This window comes from Daucus carota, chromosome 1, assembly GCF_001625215.2.
Source record: "Daucus carota subsp. sativus chromosome 1, DH1 v3.0, whole genome shotgun sequence".
Taxonomy (NCBI): Eukaryota; Viridiplantae; Streptophyta; class Magnoliopsida; order Apiales; family Apiaceae; genus Daucus; species Daucus carota.
The window spans coordinates 1077977-1096432 of NC_030381.2; the positions used below are offsets into that span (position 1 = coordinate 1077977).

The 18456-nt window shown below is 37.5% G+C and overlaps 2 protein-coding genes across 6 annotated transcripts; both read right to left on the reverse strand.

The window, feature by feature from the left end:
* Positions 1-117: 117 nt before the first annotated feature.
* LOC108204039 (uncharacterized) lies at positions 118-5313 on the reverse strand. 5 transcript variants are annotated; one of them, XR_010289910.1, is made up of 6 exons: positions 3048-5313; positions 2815-2929; positions 1806-1903; positions 1276-1318; positions 695-734; positions 118-619 (listed from the first exon to the last, which is right to left on the reverse strand). XR_010289910.1 is itself a non-coding variant. In XM_064089232.1 (6 exons), exons 1-4 carry the CDS (start codon positions 3105-3107, stop codon positions 1298-1300), a joined length of 294 nt encoding a protein of 97 aa, XP_063945302.1. In that variant the 5' UTR covers positions 3108-5313; the 3' UTR covers positions 118-619; positions 721-734; positions 1276-1297. The 5 variants fall into 5 exon arrangements, 4 of the variants coding, with proteins under 4 accessions (XP_063945302.1, XP_063945296.1, XP_017228796.1 ...); XM_064089232.1 differs by having other exon boundaries at positions 721-734; XM_064089226.1 differs by lacking the exon at positions 1276-1318 and having other exon boundaries at positions 721-734; positions 3203-5310.
* A 1258-nt stretch (positions 5314-6571) lies between these two features.
* LOC135151295 (uncharacterized) lies at positions 6572-16833 on the reverse strand. Its single transcript, XM_064089234.1, has one exon. The coding sequence runs from the start codon at positions 14386-14388 to the stop codon at positions 8962-8964; it is 5427 nt and encodes a 1808-aa protein (XP_063945304.1). The 5' UTR covers positions 14389-16833; the 3' UTR covers positions 6572-8961.
* Positions 16834-18456: the final 1623 nt, after the last annotated feature.

An 18456-nucleotide genomic window follows, 5' to 3' on the forward strand; every position in this document is an offset into this window, starting at 1 on the left:
ACGCGCTTCGCGCGAGTGAGAAAAAATAGAATATAAGACATTTTAACAGATCTTTATAATTTATATTTTTTGAATCCTTTTATTCTATAATTGTTGTTGAAATATAAGAAATATAACTTTTGTTAAAATTCTAACCTTCAGCATTTACTAAAAAAATAAAATTAACAGCTTTGTCCCTTTCAAGTGATGATCTTGATTAAGGAGGTGGAGCTTACATCAGTTAATAACGTAATTAGGCAACTTGTAACATTTAGAAGCCTACTTCAAGCTTGGAACGAATCTGGTTATAGTGTGCATGAAAGAAAGTTGAAGAAAACCATTCACATTGATTGTATTCTAAGGCAAATTATATGCGCAACCACCTTGTTAGAAGCCAAAGGAAAAGGAAAGTATATAATGCCACATTGGCCTGTTAGACAGCTCCATCCTTTTCTTACTTGTGTTGCAAAGCCTCTTTGACATTGTTTTTGTTTGCTGAATTACATTCATGTGCTTCTTGCTTCTGTTCTTCAGCCTCTTTTTTTTCTCTTGTTTCATCTCTGTTGCCGGGCTCTGGCTCTTCCAGAAGCAAATTATCTTCAGGTTCACTTGTTTTAATTTTCCAACTTCCATGGATATCCTGCAATATATTATCGCAAGGACATCTTTAAAGAGAGCCAGAAAGAGAAGAAAGCATATGAAAGTGAAACCATACCCAAAAACACACATGCAACAGTCTACCTGGCAATAGCTTCCTGTGTTCAAATGGTGATACATAAATAAATGGCACGGCAATAAAAAGTCAGCACTCACTTGGAGGATGCCACTTCAATAATATAAAGATCTAAAGAAGAATGTCCACAGACTGGGTACAAAATATATTAGTCTAACATGCTGAGAAAATTTAAAATATGAATAATAATGGTAATTTGTAGGTCAACAGAAAGACAGAAGGTCTTTTAACTTGTCAAAAAGTATAGGGGTAGGAGAGTTGGAAAGTTTACTGAGCATGAGGAAATGCTTAAAAAAATGGTGATGGTGTGATAAAGCGGTGATGGTGTGATCATAACGTGGTAGCTTGAAGTAACGTGAATAAGTGACACGAAGATTTCTATATAGATGGAAGGAAAATTAAATTCGAAGAAATAATCTTGGCTGTAATGTTTGTGCGTAAGATATTGTATGTATGTACAAATAACCTCGTATACAAAAATTGCCTTAAGATATTGCATAACCTATAACAATTAGATAAAGGTACAGATGGATCAAAATGCTTTCATTTATAGTGTCGCTTACACCAGTTTCTGCCTTTAAGAGTTTAGAATGAAGTATCAGATGCCTGCATTTCAACAAAGTCATTAAAGAATGGTAGCTCCGCTAGACTTGTAAAAAATCAAAAACTCATAAGAGATATACCCTTACTTTATTACCTTATACTATAAATGACAATATGCAAGAGAAATCAGGCTGGATAAAATATTTTCCAATTAAGTAATCTATAATGCACTGACATTCAATCACTTTTTACTGATGCAATTCGATATATTTAGTAAATACCACAGGAGCTAGCAAGTGCATTTATCCCATGGATAGGAGAACCTTCATTTCTTAACAATCAGGGTTTGAGTGTCAGTGGTGATATGGGAGCTTGAGTGGGCTAGCTGACCTCTTTAAGACTTGCTTGTTTTTGTTTAAGAGAAAGCAAAAGAAACAGAGTATCCAGATGCACAATAACGTATGTTTGGGCAAAACGATCGACTAAGTGGAGAGGGGATTTAGCATATTATGCATGAGCACCAGATTCTAAAGACTAATATGAAAGTTACCTGGTACATGTTGATAGTGATAAGCCAGCTTTGAGTAGTCAAATTTGCGATTATTTTAATTTCGCATTGCTCATAACCCATAAATATTAAAATGGTACCTGCAAAAACCATGAACATAATCACTCAATCTAAATCAGGCATGTGATTATAGAAAAGACAGCATGTGATATGACTGATGAGTGATGAGTATGGGTTACTCAATCCCAGTTATGACCTCTGGAAGAACCAAGTGCAAGATGAAATGACAAGAGGAAAGATACCAATAAAGGGTGTCATATCTGCAAGGGTTAGTATAACGGATACCTCTCATGATAGTAAGAGATTAATGATTCAAGCACTTACAGAGATTTGTGTGGGACCAAAAGTAGCAGGAAGTTACATTGAATGGCTAGAAATGAGATCAGATAACAATACTACAATCTTGTATACATGGAATCTCAATTTCACGAAGACTGCCCTTAAAAGCAGGAAAATCAGCTTTCTATGCCGCACATTGTCAGCATAACTATTACACTAAATATTACCTAAGAGGTAACAATTTTCACAAACATTCCAGTTCAGATATATGTGCATACATCTGTGTGTGTGAGTTTCTGTAGAACCCCTGTCAGTTGCTTTCAAGAATCATGACCCCCACACGGGAGTCTACAGGCCTTTCAAGACTTCGACATGTACAGTGATAAGAGGATTCGGTGCAAGGGGATATCGTATATAACTATATATTAATATTAACATAATAGAAATCTATGTTTGATGATATGCATTGTATAACCTCTACTGCCTAGTTCTTAACATAACAAACAAACATTTCATCAAAGTCAAAAACCAAAAACATAACTTAATCATCCAAAACACAAAAACTCGACCTAAATTTCCAATTTTGCGTATGTGAATATAAACGTCAATACTTTTATGTGCTAGTTCACACCAATATTTGTTTTTTGTGGAAGTAATTAGCACTGATTTCAAGTACGAAAAGTGAAAATAAAATCGTAAATCAGCATTGTACCTTTTTGGCAGTGTAAAAACCAGCAGGGCCGCTTGCAACGACGCAGTCGCGCAATGGACGAGAAGAAAACGTTGAATAGCATCTCCTCAGAAACATTTTTGCGGTGCAAGATCTCCTGAGAAACATTTTCACTCTCGACTTTAGTTTTTTTTTTATATAATTATCAAGCGAAGGGTGTAATATCTCAGAAGCAAGCTGAAGTTTAAATTGAAAACAATCCATATAATACTAACTTTTCTTAGGCAATTTGTCGAACAGGTGATAGCTGCCAACACATATAAAGCTCCATTCATATAGACACGGCTTAGTTACTTTACAATAATCAAATCGCCAAATCAGGCGAGAAGCATACCTTGGAAAAAATTTCCTTAGCAGGCTAGAAACATACCGTGGGGAAAAAATCCTCAGCAAAATAATTCCAGCGGCGTCCGCCGATGATGTGCTAGAAAATGATACTTTCAGATCGCAAGCGCACGATCACCGTTTTAATATTTATGATTCGTCCACAGAGATTAAAATAATTTTCGCAAATCTTTACTTAAAACCTAGGCGGAATAGAACAATTAGTGAGTGAGAAGGGGTTTTATCTAAATTAAATCTAAAATTATCAAGTCTAAGAGGAAAATTGATTAACCTAATTAATTATCAGCTAAATCGTTAATCCAATTATTTTATGAAAACAATTGAAAAGAAACTAATTAATTGATTTATCTAATTTACGAGGAATACTAGACAATTGAAATCAAATTAGCACAAAACAGCACCATGAATCACAGCTAATGACAACTCGACTTGGCCATACACAAAACTATTTAAAATGGCAGAATTTAACAATAAGCACAGAAGCTATAACCACAAACTCCAGCGTAAATTTTAACTAACAACTAGGCTAGCATTGGCTTCAACCAAAAATCATTAACGCACACTCTAACTAGTATACTCGATGAAATCCCAGCAAAGCTCGGGTTAATCTCGACTAAAACTTGACATCAAAACCAAAGAACAAGACTCAGCCTACAAACCAACACTCCAAAACAAAACCACCAGACTTTACACTTAAGATTAATAAAACAAACTAAAAGACAAATGAGCTAAAAACAGGATCTCGACGGAAGCTCAAGAACGAAAACAGAAACTCGGCAACTCAGAACATTCATCTTTCAAAAACAGAACTAAAAACTGAAGAACCCAGCAAGACAGAGCATGAACTCGCACGATTTCAAACCCAGATACGACTCGAAACAGAACTCGGAAATGCAGCAAAGAAAATCGACTTAAACAGCGGATTAAACTACAGGACTCGATAGCGGACTCAGAATCATAAACAAAGCACAAACCCAGAACTCGGCAAGGAACAAACATTCAAGAACAACAAACTACACAACTCATTACAAACTCGGTACAGGGCATGAACATGGTACTGGACTCGGCTAAACTCAGAACAACGCGATAATGAAACGGAAAAGAGAAAGTCACAAAACGCAGTAAACGGAAAGCCAAGTAAAGATAAACAGTGGTATTTTGAACGAAAATCAAATAGGGGAAAAACGGAATGGGTTTGAACTAAACGAATGGAAAACAGGGGAGTGGGGAATGGGGTTTTAAAGAAAAACAACACATGTGCTGCAGGTGAGGTTTTTTATAAAATAAAACAAAATCTACGAAACTTTGATGTAAGTGGGTTTAAAGAAAACGAGTGTTGATAGTTTACTAATAAAAATGAAGCTGCCGAATTAAGAATAAACTGCCGAACTGATAACTTGAAATCTGGAAAGTTAAGACTCTAACACAAATTAATTTTGTGCTAGGACTTAAGTTTCTACCAAAAATTAAATCTAAATGTAAAGAGAGCTACAACTAATAAGTGGCTCCTTCCAATCTACAAACAACTTTGAACATTGTAGTTAGAGGAAGATTTCATAGCCAAAGGAAACATAAAGAACAAGAATGTAAGAACAAATATGAAATTTTGCATTAAAATATTAAAATGTGTTTACAAAAGGAGGAGAGAGCATACAAATTAAAACTAGATCTAGACTAGAGAAAGGAGGCTACTAAAAGAAGAAAATCCTAGGTTTAAAAAGATGATTACAAGTAAAGGGGGTGGGGGTATTTATAGCTAGAAATGTAGGGTTTAGGGGTAGGGTGGCTACATCTAATCCATCCATGTGTGATGTGTGTTGGGTAAATCATAGCCATCCATGTGCCCCCTTGCTTGCCAACTTTCTTTGATTTTCTTCTTTTCTTTTCTTTTTTTTCTCCCTTTCACTACGCCATATATGGCCTATCGCAATGGTGCAAACACGAGTGTTGCAAAATTATGTTGCATTAGAGGCACTAATCCATACCTATCGCAACGATAGCCATTCATGTCCATTTGATGTTGCAATAGCCAACACTATATGTTGCATAGAGTATTGGTAAAATAATTTTTGTAATATGATAATAAAATGTGCATATAATATGATTAATTTATTAAATATAATATTTTAAACATGAAATATTAAAATATAATTATTATATCAAATAATCAGATTATACTTAAAATAATAAAATTTGAAACTAATTAATTATTTCTAAGCAATTACAATGCAACTGAATTACATTTTTAAAAATATCAAATACATAATAAATTTATATTTTTAAATAATTAATAAATTCAAAGTAAACTGAAATATTAATATAAAATATAAAAAATAAATAAATTTGGGTGTTCCCGCTGCTGAAAAAGCGAGCGGCAAACTTCCCCCCCCCCCCCCCCCCCCCCCCCCCGTTTCATTTCGAGAGACAAAAACAAACAAAACAATTAATCGGGGCTTTCAAACACAATACACACTCACTCCGCTCACACAAACAAAACTCACTCACCTCCGCTCAAACTCACCCCTCTCCGCTGCTCAAATCCACCTCTCCGCTCAGATACACCGTCTCCGCCGCTCACACTCACCTGTAATTAGGTAAATTCGGGGTTTCAGGTTTTCAATCATGGCTTCGATTCAGGGCTTCGATTCAGAGCTTCTTCAATCGACGGAATTAGGGCTTTCTTTTCTTCATTTTGTTTTTACGTTGCTTTTCACTGTTATGTTCTTATTTTGTGTCTTTATTTTCCTTAGGGCTTCGATTAAATTGGGGTTTTACTGGAACTAGGGCTAGCTTCGATTTGCAGCTTCGATTTGCTTGGATTTAAGGTAAAATCCGCTATAATCCTTTGATTTTCACCTTGAATACATGCTTTGTTTTTGATTTTATATGTAAATGTATGTGTATTTTGTGTTGTGATTCTCTCTCTCTCTCTCTCTCTCTCTCTCTCTCTCTCTCTCTCTCTCTCCCTCTCCCACCCACACTCTCTCTGTCTGTCTCTCTGTCTCTCTCCCCTCTCTCTCTCTGTCTCACTCTCTCCCTCCCCCCTCCCTCTCACACTCTCTCTGCCTCTCTCTCCCCCTCTCCCCCTCTGTCTCTCCCCCTTCTTAGAGTCTATGTTAATTTGAGCTATTTGACTTAAGTTTTGTATTTTTTTTTAAATTTTATATGTAAATGCTTGTGTAATGTTGTGTATTTTTTTAGATTTGAATGATTTAACTGTTCAACTTGTGATATCATATAATTACTGTAAATGTGTGTTTGCTTATAACGATTTAAGATTTGTATGGAATTAAGTAATTAAGTATAGTTACTGTTAAATTAAGAATAGCATATAATAAATTAAGATAGTATTCCTGATATAATAATATTTAGACTTTGGATGTTCTTTTTTTCTTAAGCTTGTCTTGCTCTGTGCTAGCCTATAACTGGCGGTGCTAGCTGCTAGGTTCTCCATGTTGTCTCCATCTCCAGTAGTAATAGTATTAACCTATTTCCTGCTTTTGGGTATATTTTGGTCATCAACTAGTTGGTAAATTAAGGATTTGGTAATTTCTTTTGTTTTAGTTTGGTGAATTGTGAATTGTGCTTTTGGTTGGAGTTGGTGAATTGTGGATTTGGTTGGAGTTGGTAGCTGCTTGGATTTGGTTGAACTTGTGTAGCTATTTTGGTTTGTAGATGTTGAATTGGTTGGATTTATTGGGAATTTTAATATTTTAAACAGTATATTTTCAATTTGTTTCATGAAAAAATGTTGCCATTGATTCATAAAATGTTGCAGCTTGATGTAATAAAATGTTAAAAAGCTCTCTTTAATGTTGCACTAGCTCATATCTATGTTGCAGTTGTATAAGAAAATGTTGCAATTGCATAACTAATATGTTGCAGTAGAATAACAGGTGTCCATATGTGGGACTGACACGTGTCTCCATATGGTAGAGACACGTGTCTTCATCAGGTAGTGACACGTGTCACCAGACTGTAGAGACACGTGTCACCATCTGGTAGAGACACGTGTCAGCGTCCCATAGAGACACGTGTCAGCCACTAGACTGACACGTGGCACTGGGGACCCAGAAGTGGGGCCCACATGTGGGACCCACAAATGGGTCCCGTTTTTTTTTAAAATAAGGAGGTCTAACGTAACATAAAATATTTGTTGCTATAAGGTAGTCAGATGTTGCAATAGCGGTCTATTGTGACAGAAAAGCCCGTGTTGCAGTAGGTAACCATTATGTTGCAATAGAAGCCTAGGGCAACATCGAAAAAAGCAACTTAAATTTTATGTTGCAATAGCCAATTTTCGGGCTATGGCAACATATTTGGGGGTTATTGCATCATTTTTTTTGATGTTGTTGAAGGCCATATATGGCGTAGTGTTTTTCTTGCATTTTCTCTTCTTTCTTTATTTATCTACAATTTCCTGAAATAAAATAAATAAGCGATTAATACTACGAAAATGAACAAAAAATAGGCACTTAAATATGCAAAAATATGGACTAATCAAACTTCCCCATACCTATCTTTTGCTCGTCCTCGAGTAAAATCAAAAGAAAAGAAAATAAACTTAGAAAACTAGATGCGATTCCTAGGCTCCTTTTCGTAGGCGTGACGGGTGATTTTAGGTTCACCAACCCGTTAAACTCGTAGACGATCTCTACAAGAGGAGTTTTGTCTCCTAAGGGTTTACAGAAGATATACCCATAAAATCTTTGAGACATTCTAGCAAGTGTCTACTCGACTCTACTCTAATTTCGTTGGTGTTAACAAAAAGCGTTTTTAAGGAAAATACGACTTAAAGACTCATCTACTAATAATCAAGATACAGTTTTCTCTAATCTATTTGCATCGACACAAAGATTTACTAGAAATCCAAGGAGTGTAAGTAATTTAAGGCCTTTGATGGATCCTAATTGTCTAATAACACTTTCTCTTTTTCAACCAATTTTGAACTGACCCAATCTCTATCGAAACAAATATCTAGCCAAACTTCACAAACTCTTATTCTCTTTTTTTTTTCTTTTTTTTTTTTTTTTTTTTTTGCATTGACTTTATTTTGTCCGTTTTCTTAGGCAAACAATGTTACCCATGTAGCGAGCTTTGGGTCAGTGACTCCCAAACCAAACGGTCTTAGGGCACTAGGTTTTGAAATCCCCCGACGGACTTAATTGCTCGAATAACAAAGGCCACAAAACGAGACTAGCCAATCTACTTTTGCCCATTTATCTAAAGATTTTATCTATAAAGAACAATGGGTATTGAAGTAGTTATTCCTTTTCTTTTTCTATCTCTCCTTTTTTTTTTATTCGCAAAGGTTCGATTCGACATTGTTTCAACATGTGGGTTCTCTCTCAGGTATCGAATAATATCACTAGACAATCTCTCCATCAAAGGTCTCGTGCAAAAGTGTGTGCCATCTTGGAATTTAAAGTACAAATCGGTCGATACAAGCTTCAAAAAGACAACCTTACTCAACTACGTTCAAATTATCTAAAAGACACTACATATATATACTTTTCGAAAACATGCTAAACACCAACTACTCCTAAAGTTCGAGTGAGGGAAAGACAACTTAGCTAAAAGAATCTCTATTTTTGGATTTTCTAATTTTTTCATTTTTTAGGGATTTTCATTTTTTAAGAATTACACTAAAGCCCTCCCCATACCTAAATCATGCATTGTCCTCAATGTATGCAAAAGAGAGAATTGAAATGAGAGAGTAAAGAGGAAAAATACCTGAATAGGAGATGAAGGGATTTTTATTAACTACTGAAGCAACTTACATGATCAAGGGTCGACGAGGTGGATGACCTCTTCCTCCGAATCAACAGGCAATTCTAAAAATGGTTTAAGGCGTTGACCATTAACTTTAAAAACATTACCATTTTTAGGATCCTGAATTTCAATAGCACCGTGAGGAAACACAACTTGAACAATGTAAGGTCCATTCCATCTAGAACGCAACTTACCGGGAAACAAATGAAGCCTAGAATTATAGAGAAGAACTTTCTGGCCGGGAGAAAAGGATTTTCTCAAAATGGTCTTATCATGGAATGCCTTAGTTCTCTCTTTGTAAATTTTAGCATTTTCGTAGGCATCATTTCTAAGTTCGTCCAACTCACTCAATTGCAACTTCCGATGACTACCGGCGGTGGGTAAGTCGAAGTTCAATTCTCTAATGGCCCACATGGCCCTATGCTCTAACTCAACCGGCAAATGGCAAGCTTTACCATACACAAGTCTACAAGGAGACATTCCTAAGACGGTCTTAAAGGCGGTCCGATAGGCCCATAAGGCGTCTATCAACTTGGTGGACCAATCCTTCCTATTCGAGTTGACCGTCTTTTCTAAGATTTGCTTAATTTGCCGGTTCGAAACCTCTACCTGGCCACTAGTTTGAGGATGATAAGGGGTAGCAAGCCTATGAGTGATGGAGTACTTCTTAAGAAGGGACTCGAATTGACGATTCTTGAAATGCGTCCCTTGGTCACTAATGATAGCCCTAGGTGTACCAAATCGAGAAAAGATATTCTCTTTAAGGAATCGAAGGACAACTTTGTTGTCATTGGACCGGGTCGGGATGGCTTCTACCCACTTAGAAACGTAATCTACCGCTAGAAGGATGTAAAGGTGGCCAAACGAACTAGGGAATGGGCCCATGAAATCTATGCCCCACACATCAAAGAGCTCTATAACAAGGATTGGGCTCATAGGCATCATGTTCCTCCTAGTGATTCTTCCTAGATGTTGACACCTACTACATGCGGAACAATACTCGGCAGCATCCTTAAACAAACTAGGCCAATAAAAACCACATTGGAGGATTTTAGCGGCGGTCTTCTTCGCACTAAAATGACCTCCACATGCTTGATCGTGACAAAACAAGAGGATGCTATGAAACTCACTATTTGGGACACACCTCCTAATGATTTGGTCGGGACAATGCTTAAAGAGATACGGGTCATCCCAAAAGAAATGTTTCACTTGAGAAAAGAACTTGGCTTTATCATTTTTGGACCATGTCGAGGGAATGTCACCGGTTGCTAAGTAATTGACTATGTCGGCGAACCAAGGGAGAGTGGAAATCGAGAGAAGGTGTTCGTCGGGAAAGGACTCGCTTAAGGGCAAGTCATTAGTGGATTCAACCACTAATCGAGAGAGGTGATCGGCAACGACATTCTCGCAACCTTTCTTATCCCTAATCTCTAAGTCAAACTCTTGGAGCAACAACACCCATCTAATCAATCGGGCTTTAGAGTCTTTCTTGGAGAAAAGATACTTAAGAGCGGCATGGTCGGTGTAAATAATGATTTTGGACCCGATAAGATAAGAGCGAAATTTTTCTAAGGCAAAGACTACGGCTAGAAGTTCCTTCTCGGTGGTAGAGTAATTGAGTTGGGCATCATTTAAGGTCTTACTAGCGTAGTAAATGACGTGAGGCCTCTTATCTATTCGTTGTCCTAAAACCGCTCCTATGGCATAATCGGATGCGTCACACATAAGCTCAAAAGGTTGACTCCAATCGGGAGACTTCATGATCGGGGCCGAAGTCAATTCTCTCTTAAGGTCTTCGAAGGCATGAACACACTCACTTGTGAACTCAAATTTGACATCCTTAGCTAGAAGGTTGGTCAAAGGTCGGGCCTTTTTGCTAAAATCTTGGATGAATCTACGATAAAATCCCGCATGTCCAAGGAAAGAACGAATTTCCTTAACGGACTTGGGAGGAGGGAGATTAGCTATTAGGTCGACCTTAGCCTTGTCTACTTCGATCCCTTTTTCAGAAATTTTGTGTCCTAAAACGATTCCCTCTTTAACCATGAAATGACATTTCTCCCAATTTAACACTAGATCCGTTTCCTCACATCTTTTCAAAACTAAGTCTAGATTGTTAAGGCATTGGTGAAAAGATGGACCAAAGATGGAAAAGTCATCTATGAAGACTTCTAGAAAGTCACCTATCATTTCCGAGAAGATGCTAGTCATGCACCTTTGGAACGTGGACGGGCCCGTGGTTAGGCCGAAAGCTAGACGTCTATAAGCGAAAGTTCCAAAAGGGCAAGTAAAGGTGGTCTTTTCTTGGTCTTCGGGTGCAATTGGGATTTGAAAATATCCCGAGTAACCATCTAAGAAGCAATAAAACGCATGACCCGCTAACCTCTCTAGCATTTGATCGATAAAGGGCAAAGGAAAATGATCTTTTCTAGTGACGGCATTGAGCTTCCTAAAGTCTATACACATTCTCCAACCGGATTGGACACGTGTTGGAACTTGCTCATTGTTCTCATTGGTTACCAAAGTAATGCCCGACTTCTTAGGCACTACATGGACGGGACTCACCCACTTGCTATCGGAAATGGGATAAATGATCCCATTGTCTAAGCACTTAAGAATCTCTTTCTTAACTACCTCCATCATGGGAGGATTCAACCTCCTTTGAGGTTCTCTCACGGGCTTGGCATCTTCTACCAAATGAATCCTATGTTGGACAATCGCCGGGCTAATTCCTTTAATGTCCGAAATGCTCCACCCTATGGCTCCCTTATGCTTTCTAAGGATTCCTAAAAGTTCTTCCTCTTGTGACGTAGTCAAATTAGAGGCAATGATAACGGGATAAGACTCGTTAGGGCCTAGAAAAGCATACTTAAGAGTGTCGGGAAGAGGTTTGAGTTCTACTTCCGGCGGTTGTGACTCAACGGTTTTCTTAGGTAAAGGCAAATGCTCGGGTTCAACATCACGCTCTTGATTTGTTGTAGGAATGGTGGATTCTAACATTTGGTTGACCTCACGTGTGTAATCGGAAACATCCCAATCCTCTCCAAAATGTTTTAAGCAAAATTCAAGGGCATCTTTAGGATTCATGAGATCTTGATCAACTATTTCATCAATTAGGTTAACATCCATAGGTTGATCATAGAAATCATCGGATTGTTTCCCCACATGAAAGATGTTGAGGTCGATTGTCATGTTGCCAAATGTTAGCTTCATTAAGCCATTCCTACAATTAATCAAAGCGTTGGATGTAGCTAAAAAGGGTCGTCCTAGGATGATGGGAATTTGATTCTTCGGGTTCCTAACCGGTTCGGTCTCTAGGACGACAAAATCTACGGGAAACACAAAGTCACCTACTTTAATTAGCACATCTTCGATCATTCCCTTAGGAATTTTCACGGATCGATCGGCTAATTGAAGTGTGACATTTGTTTGGCGGAGCTCCCCTAAACCTAAAGCTTGGTAGACAGAATATGGACGGAGATTAACACTAGCCCCTAAATCAAGTAACGCCTTATCCACAAAAGTTTCTCCTATGACACATGAAATTGTAGGACACCCGGGGTCCTTGTATTTCACGGGAATTTGGTTTGAGAGAATCGAACTAATGTGAGAGGTAAGGAAAGCTTTCTTAGGAACATGGTTAGTTCTCTTATGGGTACATAACTCCTTAAGACACTTAGCATATGAGGGAATTTGTTGAATTGCATCTAAAAGGGGTATGTTGACCTTGACTTGCTTAAACACTTCCAAAATCTTCTCCATTTGAGCCGATTGCTTCGGTGAAATAAGTCTTTGTGGGTAAGGGACTCTCGGTTTATAGACTACTTCACTTTGCAACTCGGGTTCCGGGTTTGGGTCACTCGACTCCTCACGGGCTTTTGAACTCTCGGGTTTGTCATGATTAATGGGAGTAATGGGTGGACTTGGATTAGAAGTCGAATCCCCTTTCTTACCAAGGTTCTCACCAACGTGGGTCTCTACTTGTTTACCCGACCTAAGAGAAATGACCGAATGCACATTATCCGGGGGTCTTTGATTAAGAGGGAATTTCGGGTTCGGCTCCGGTTGGCTCGGGAATTTGTTCTTTTCTCGCTCACACAACGTGCTAGCTAATTGACTCAATTGAGACTCTAACTTAGAGACGGCTTGCACATTAGAATGCAAAAGTTGCCGATCTTGGGTTAAAGTTTGCATGAAAGTTTGCTGGGATTGAGTCAAGTTAGTTTGCGATTTCACTAAGGCCTCTATGCTCTTTTCTAAGGAATTGAGTCTCTTATCCGAATCATTAAAACCGGGAGGATTCAACGGAGCTTGACTCGGGTTTTGATAATTCGGAAAAGAGTTAAGATTAGGCCTTTGGAAATTGGGTTGTGGAGTTTGAAAGTTTTGACCTTGGTTCCATGAGAAATTCGGGTGATTCTTCCACCCGGGGTTGTACGTTGGTGCAAACGGGTCATTTCTAGGCTTGGGTTGAAACATCGCGTTCACTTGCTCAAAATCATGAGATTGTTGGATCTCGGGATGGGAAGCATTATAGGTCGGGAACATAGGCAAAGATGAGGGGCCACTATGAGACTCTAAAGCCTCGAGTCTCTTAGTAAGGGTTGCTAATTTGGCATCGGTTGCCACATTGTTTCCTATCGAGTGTAAACCCCTAGAGCTAGACGCCTCGATCGACTTTTTAGGTTCCCTAGTAGACTCCCATAACATTGTTTTCTCGGCTAAGTCCTCGAAAAATTCCCACCCTTGGTCCTCATCTTTCTCCATGAATTTGCCTTGGCACATAGATTCTAACAAAGCGGTTGTTTGACTATCTAAGGCCTCGTACACAATCTTACAAAGTCTCCATTTCTCTATTCCATGGTGGGGGCATTGTGATAAAAGATTTTTGAAACGATCAAAGAATTTCCAAAAAGACTCATTTTCCCTTTGATGGAATTGATTTATTTCATTTGTAATACGAGTCGTTTTGTGGTTTGGAAAATACTTTTTAAGAAACATTACCACAAACCCCTCCCAAGTGGAGATAGAATTGACGGGTAGACTATACAACCATTTTTTAGCATTTTCTTTTAAAGCAAAGTTGATTAGTCTAAGCCGAATGGAATCTTCGCTCAATTGTTGGAGTTTTTGCAAACCGCAAACCTCCTCAAATTCTTGAATGAAAAGATAGGGATCCTCACCTTCACTCCCTAAAAACTTAGGCAACATGCTAATGTGATGTGCCTTAATCTCGAAATTATTCCCATTAACGGGAGGAAGAGTGATGCACGATGGTTGAGCGGAACGAGAAGGGTAACAACGGTCTTTAAGAGACAACGCCATTTTAACTATCGGTTCTGGAACTTCTAGGGTTTCGGAATCCGAAGGGGATGAGGGAATCTCGATTATAGGCCTTACTAATCTAGATGACTCGCTCCTAACCCAAGTAGTTCGCATAAACGATAAACATGTAGCAAATAAGTGCAAAAATTAAAACAAACAAAAGAAAGGGTGTAAAAGCGAAAGAAAAACTTAATTCTAGGGTTCCCTAAAAAAACTGAACTAGACCTTGCTCCTAACGTTAAGGACCACCAAAAACTCGATAAATCCAAAATTATTCGGACCGGTCTGGCCAGTTTGGAGCAGGCATTGCCAAGAGGCCAATCTCCGCGCTTAGACACCAAACCTTAATCGGCCAGGTAAGCTTTCGCTTGCCTAGACACCGAAGAGTCGGAATAATAAAAGATTACCTCGTCTTTTAGGTACCTTCCTAGTTGAGCGCGAAATCCTAGGGGCTAACGTCTAATTCAATTTTATTAAAAGGCTAGGGAATGCAAAATGAAGAATTAAGTCGTTGTGGGCCAAGGAAAGAGTGATGAAATCCCTCCCCTTATCTTGTGATTGGGTTTTGCCCTTAAGATTTATTTAAAATAATGCACCACACAACGAGATAATAAAAGCGGTAAACAAATATGGATGATTTAAACTACGTGTCCTAATCTAGAGAAAAGAAAGAAATTAACGCACCTTAGGGTCCTCCAGCGATCACCACAATTAAAGGTACGAAAATTTAAAAACAAAAATTAAAATCTAAATGATGTGCCCTAAGTGATTAAATGCATGATGCGACACGTATGTAGTTGTAACTAATATTTTTGGATTTTAAAATTTTTAATTTGTTTGTGTTTTTCAATTTTCAGATTTTTTTTTTTGTGATTTTCTAAATAAAGACGAAATAAAAGTGGAGAGATACGGGATACCAAAGCAAGCTTCCAAATCCGAGCAAAATTTGTCCACTTTACTCCATGATTCCCGAATATTCCTCCTCGAAACAAAAACAAAAAGTGAGAAACAAACTAATCCGAAAGATTAAAAATAAAGGAGCGAAAAATTAATTTTAATCCCCGGCAGCGGCGCCAAAAACTTGATGTGCTAGAAAATGATACTTTCAGATCGCAAGCGCACGATCACCGTTTTAATATTTATGATTCGTCCACAGAGATTAAAATAATTTTCGCAAATCTTTACTTAAAACCTAGGCGGAATAGAACAATTAGTGAGTGAGAAGGGGTTTTATCTAAATTAAATCTAAAATTATCAAGTCTAAGAGGAAAATTGATTAACCTAATTAATTATCAGCTAAATCGTTAATCCAATTATTTTATGAAAACAATTGAAAAGAAACTAATTAATTGATTTATCTAATTTACGAGGAATACTAGACAATTGAAATCAAATTAGCACAAAACAGCACCATGAATCACAGCTAATGACAACTCGACTTGGCCATACACAAAACTATTTAAAATGGCAGAATTTAACAATAAGCACAGAAGCTATAACCACAAACTCCAGCGTAAATTTTAACTAACAACTAGGCTAGCATTGACTTCAACCAAAAATCATTAACGCACACTCTAACTAGTATACTCGATGAAATCCCAGCAAAGCTCGGGTTAATCTCGACTAAAACTTGACATCAAAACCAAAGAACAAGACTCAGCCTACAAACCAACACTCCAAAACAAAACCACCAGACTTTACACTTAAGATTAATAAAACAAACTAAAAGACAAATGAGCTAAAAACAGGATCTCGACGGAAGCTCAAGAACGAAAACAGAAACTCGGCAACTCAGAACATTCATCTTTCAAAAACAGAACTAAAAACTGAAGAACCCAGCAAGACAGAGCATGAACTCGCACGATTTCAAACCCAGATACGACTCGAAACAGAACTCGGAAATGCAGCAAAGAAAATCGACTTAAACAGCGGATTAAACTACAGGACTCGATAGCGGACTCAGAATCATAAACAAAGCACAAACCCAGAACTCGGCAAGGAACAAACATTCAAGAACAACAAACTACACAACTCATTACAAACTCGGTACAGGGCATGAACATGGTACTGGACTCGGCTAAACTCAGAACAACGCGATAATGAAACGGAAAAGAGAAAGTCACAAAACGCAGTAAACGGAAAGCCAAGTAAAGATAAACAGTGGTATTTTGAACGAAAATCAAATAGGGGAAAAACGGAATGGGTTTGAACTAAACGAATGGAAAACAGGGGAGTGGGGAATGGGGTTTTAAAGAAAAACAACACATGTGCTGCAGGTGAGGTTTTTTATAAAATAAAACAAAATCTACGAAACTTTGATGTAAGTGGGTTTAAAGAAAACGAGTGTTGATAGTTTACTAATAAAAATGAAGCTGCCGAATTAAGAATAAACTGCCGAACTGATAACTTGAAATCTGGAAAGTTAAGACTCTAACACAAATTAATTTTGTGCTAGGACTTAAGTTTCTACCAAAAATTAAATCTAAATGTAAAGAGAGCTACAACTAATAAGTGGCTCCTTCCAATCTACAAACAACTTTGAACATTGTAGTTAGAGGAAGATTTCATAGCCAAAGGAAACATAAAGAACAAGAATGTAAGAACAAATATGAAATCTTGCATTAAAATATTAAAATGTGTTTACAAAAGGAGGAGAGAGCATACAAATTAAAACTAGATCTAGACTAGAGAAAGGAGGCTACTAAAAGAAGAAAATCCTAGGTTTAAAAAGATGATTACAAGTAAAGGGGGTGGGGGTATTTATAGCTAGAAATGTAGGGTTTAGGGGTAGGGTGGCTACATCTAATCCATCCATGTGTGATGTGTGTTGGGTAAATCATAGCCATCCATGTGCCCCCTTGCTTGCCAACTTTCTTTGATTTTCTTCTTTTCTTTTCTTTTTTTTCTCCCTTTTTCTTGCATTTTCTCTTCTTTCTTTATTTATCTACAATTTCCTGAAATAAAATAAATAAGCGATTAATACTACGAAAATGAACAAAAAATAGGCACTTAAATATGCAAAAATATGGACTAATCAGCCGATCCTCTGGCTACAAATCAAGCGCTACAAATCAAGCTGAATTATGGAAACCAACAATCTGTAACTTATAGTAACAATTAATAAACCGGAAAGACAAAGCGTTTTTTGTTTGACGAAGACAAAGAGTTTTTTAAACCTGACAGAGGTCACAAAGCATAGGAGCTCTAGGAAAATAGGAAACGCGAATGAGAGTATTAGGAGACGCCTTTTGAGACATTAAACCAACATTAATAGTTTTTATTTTAACCTGTTCAGATTGGTCAGTATTCAATTTTCGACTTGGCTTCTGAAGTGGAAACCTTCTCATACAGAGATTCAGTTAAATTTCACAGGTGTGAGCTTAGACTTATCTTTTCTTATTTTATATATATATAATATCATTTTTTCCGTTTGTGAAAGATCAGTTTGATGTTTATTTGCAGATTTTTAAATTTTGATGTTGAAGGCATCACCGTCAAACCTGGGAACTTAAAGCTCAATTCAATGTTCTCAACAGGAGATCTAAACAACATTGGGAGTGATGAGGAGAAGGGGGGGTAGGCTATACCCGAGTTGGTTATTAGAGGGTTTCAGGAGCATTATAGTGGAGTGTGATTTGATAGACTTGGAGATAAAGGGAATAAGGGATACCAATTTACATGAGAAAGAGGGAGGCGATCAAGGGCTCGAGATAAAGCTCTGGTGTCGTCCTCGTGGATGGATGAATTCAAGGAGGCCCAACTCACAAATCTTGAGATATCTACTTCAGATCACTACCCTTTGTTTCTAGTGCCAGAAGTACAGGTTTTCCCTCCAGCTACATATAGGTTCAAATTCGAAAATTCATGGTTAAGGGAACCTATGTGTAAATAACTACTACTCCCTTCATTCCAAAATAATAGTCACTTTGACTTTATGCACGCAATTTGAAGTATAAGAAAATCTTACTTTTACACATTATTTTTCAAATCTTCTTTTTCTGAATAAAAGTTTAACATCTATATTTTTATTCAGAAAAAGAAAATTTGAAAAATAATATGTAGAAGTAAGGTTTTTTTACACCTCAAATTACGTACACAAAGTCAAAGCGACTATTATTTTGGAATGAAGGGAGTAGTTCGTAGTACTTGGGACTCACGACACTACTATGCGACAATAACATA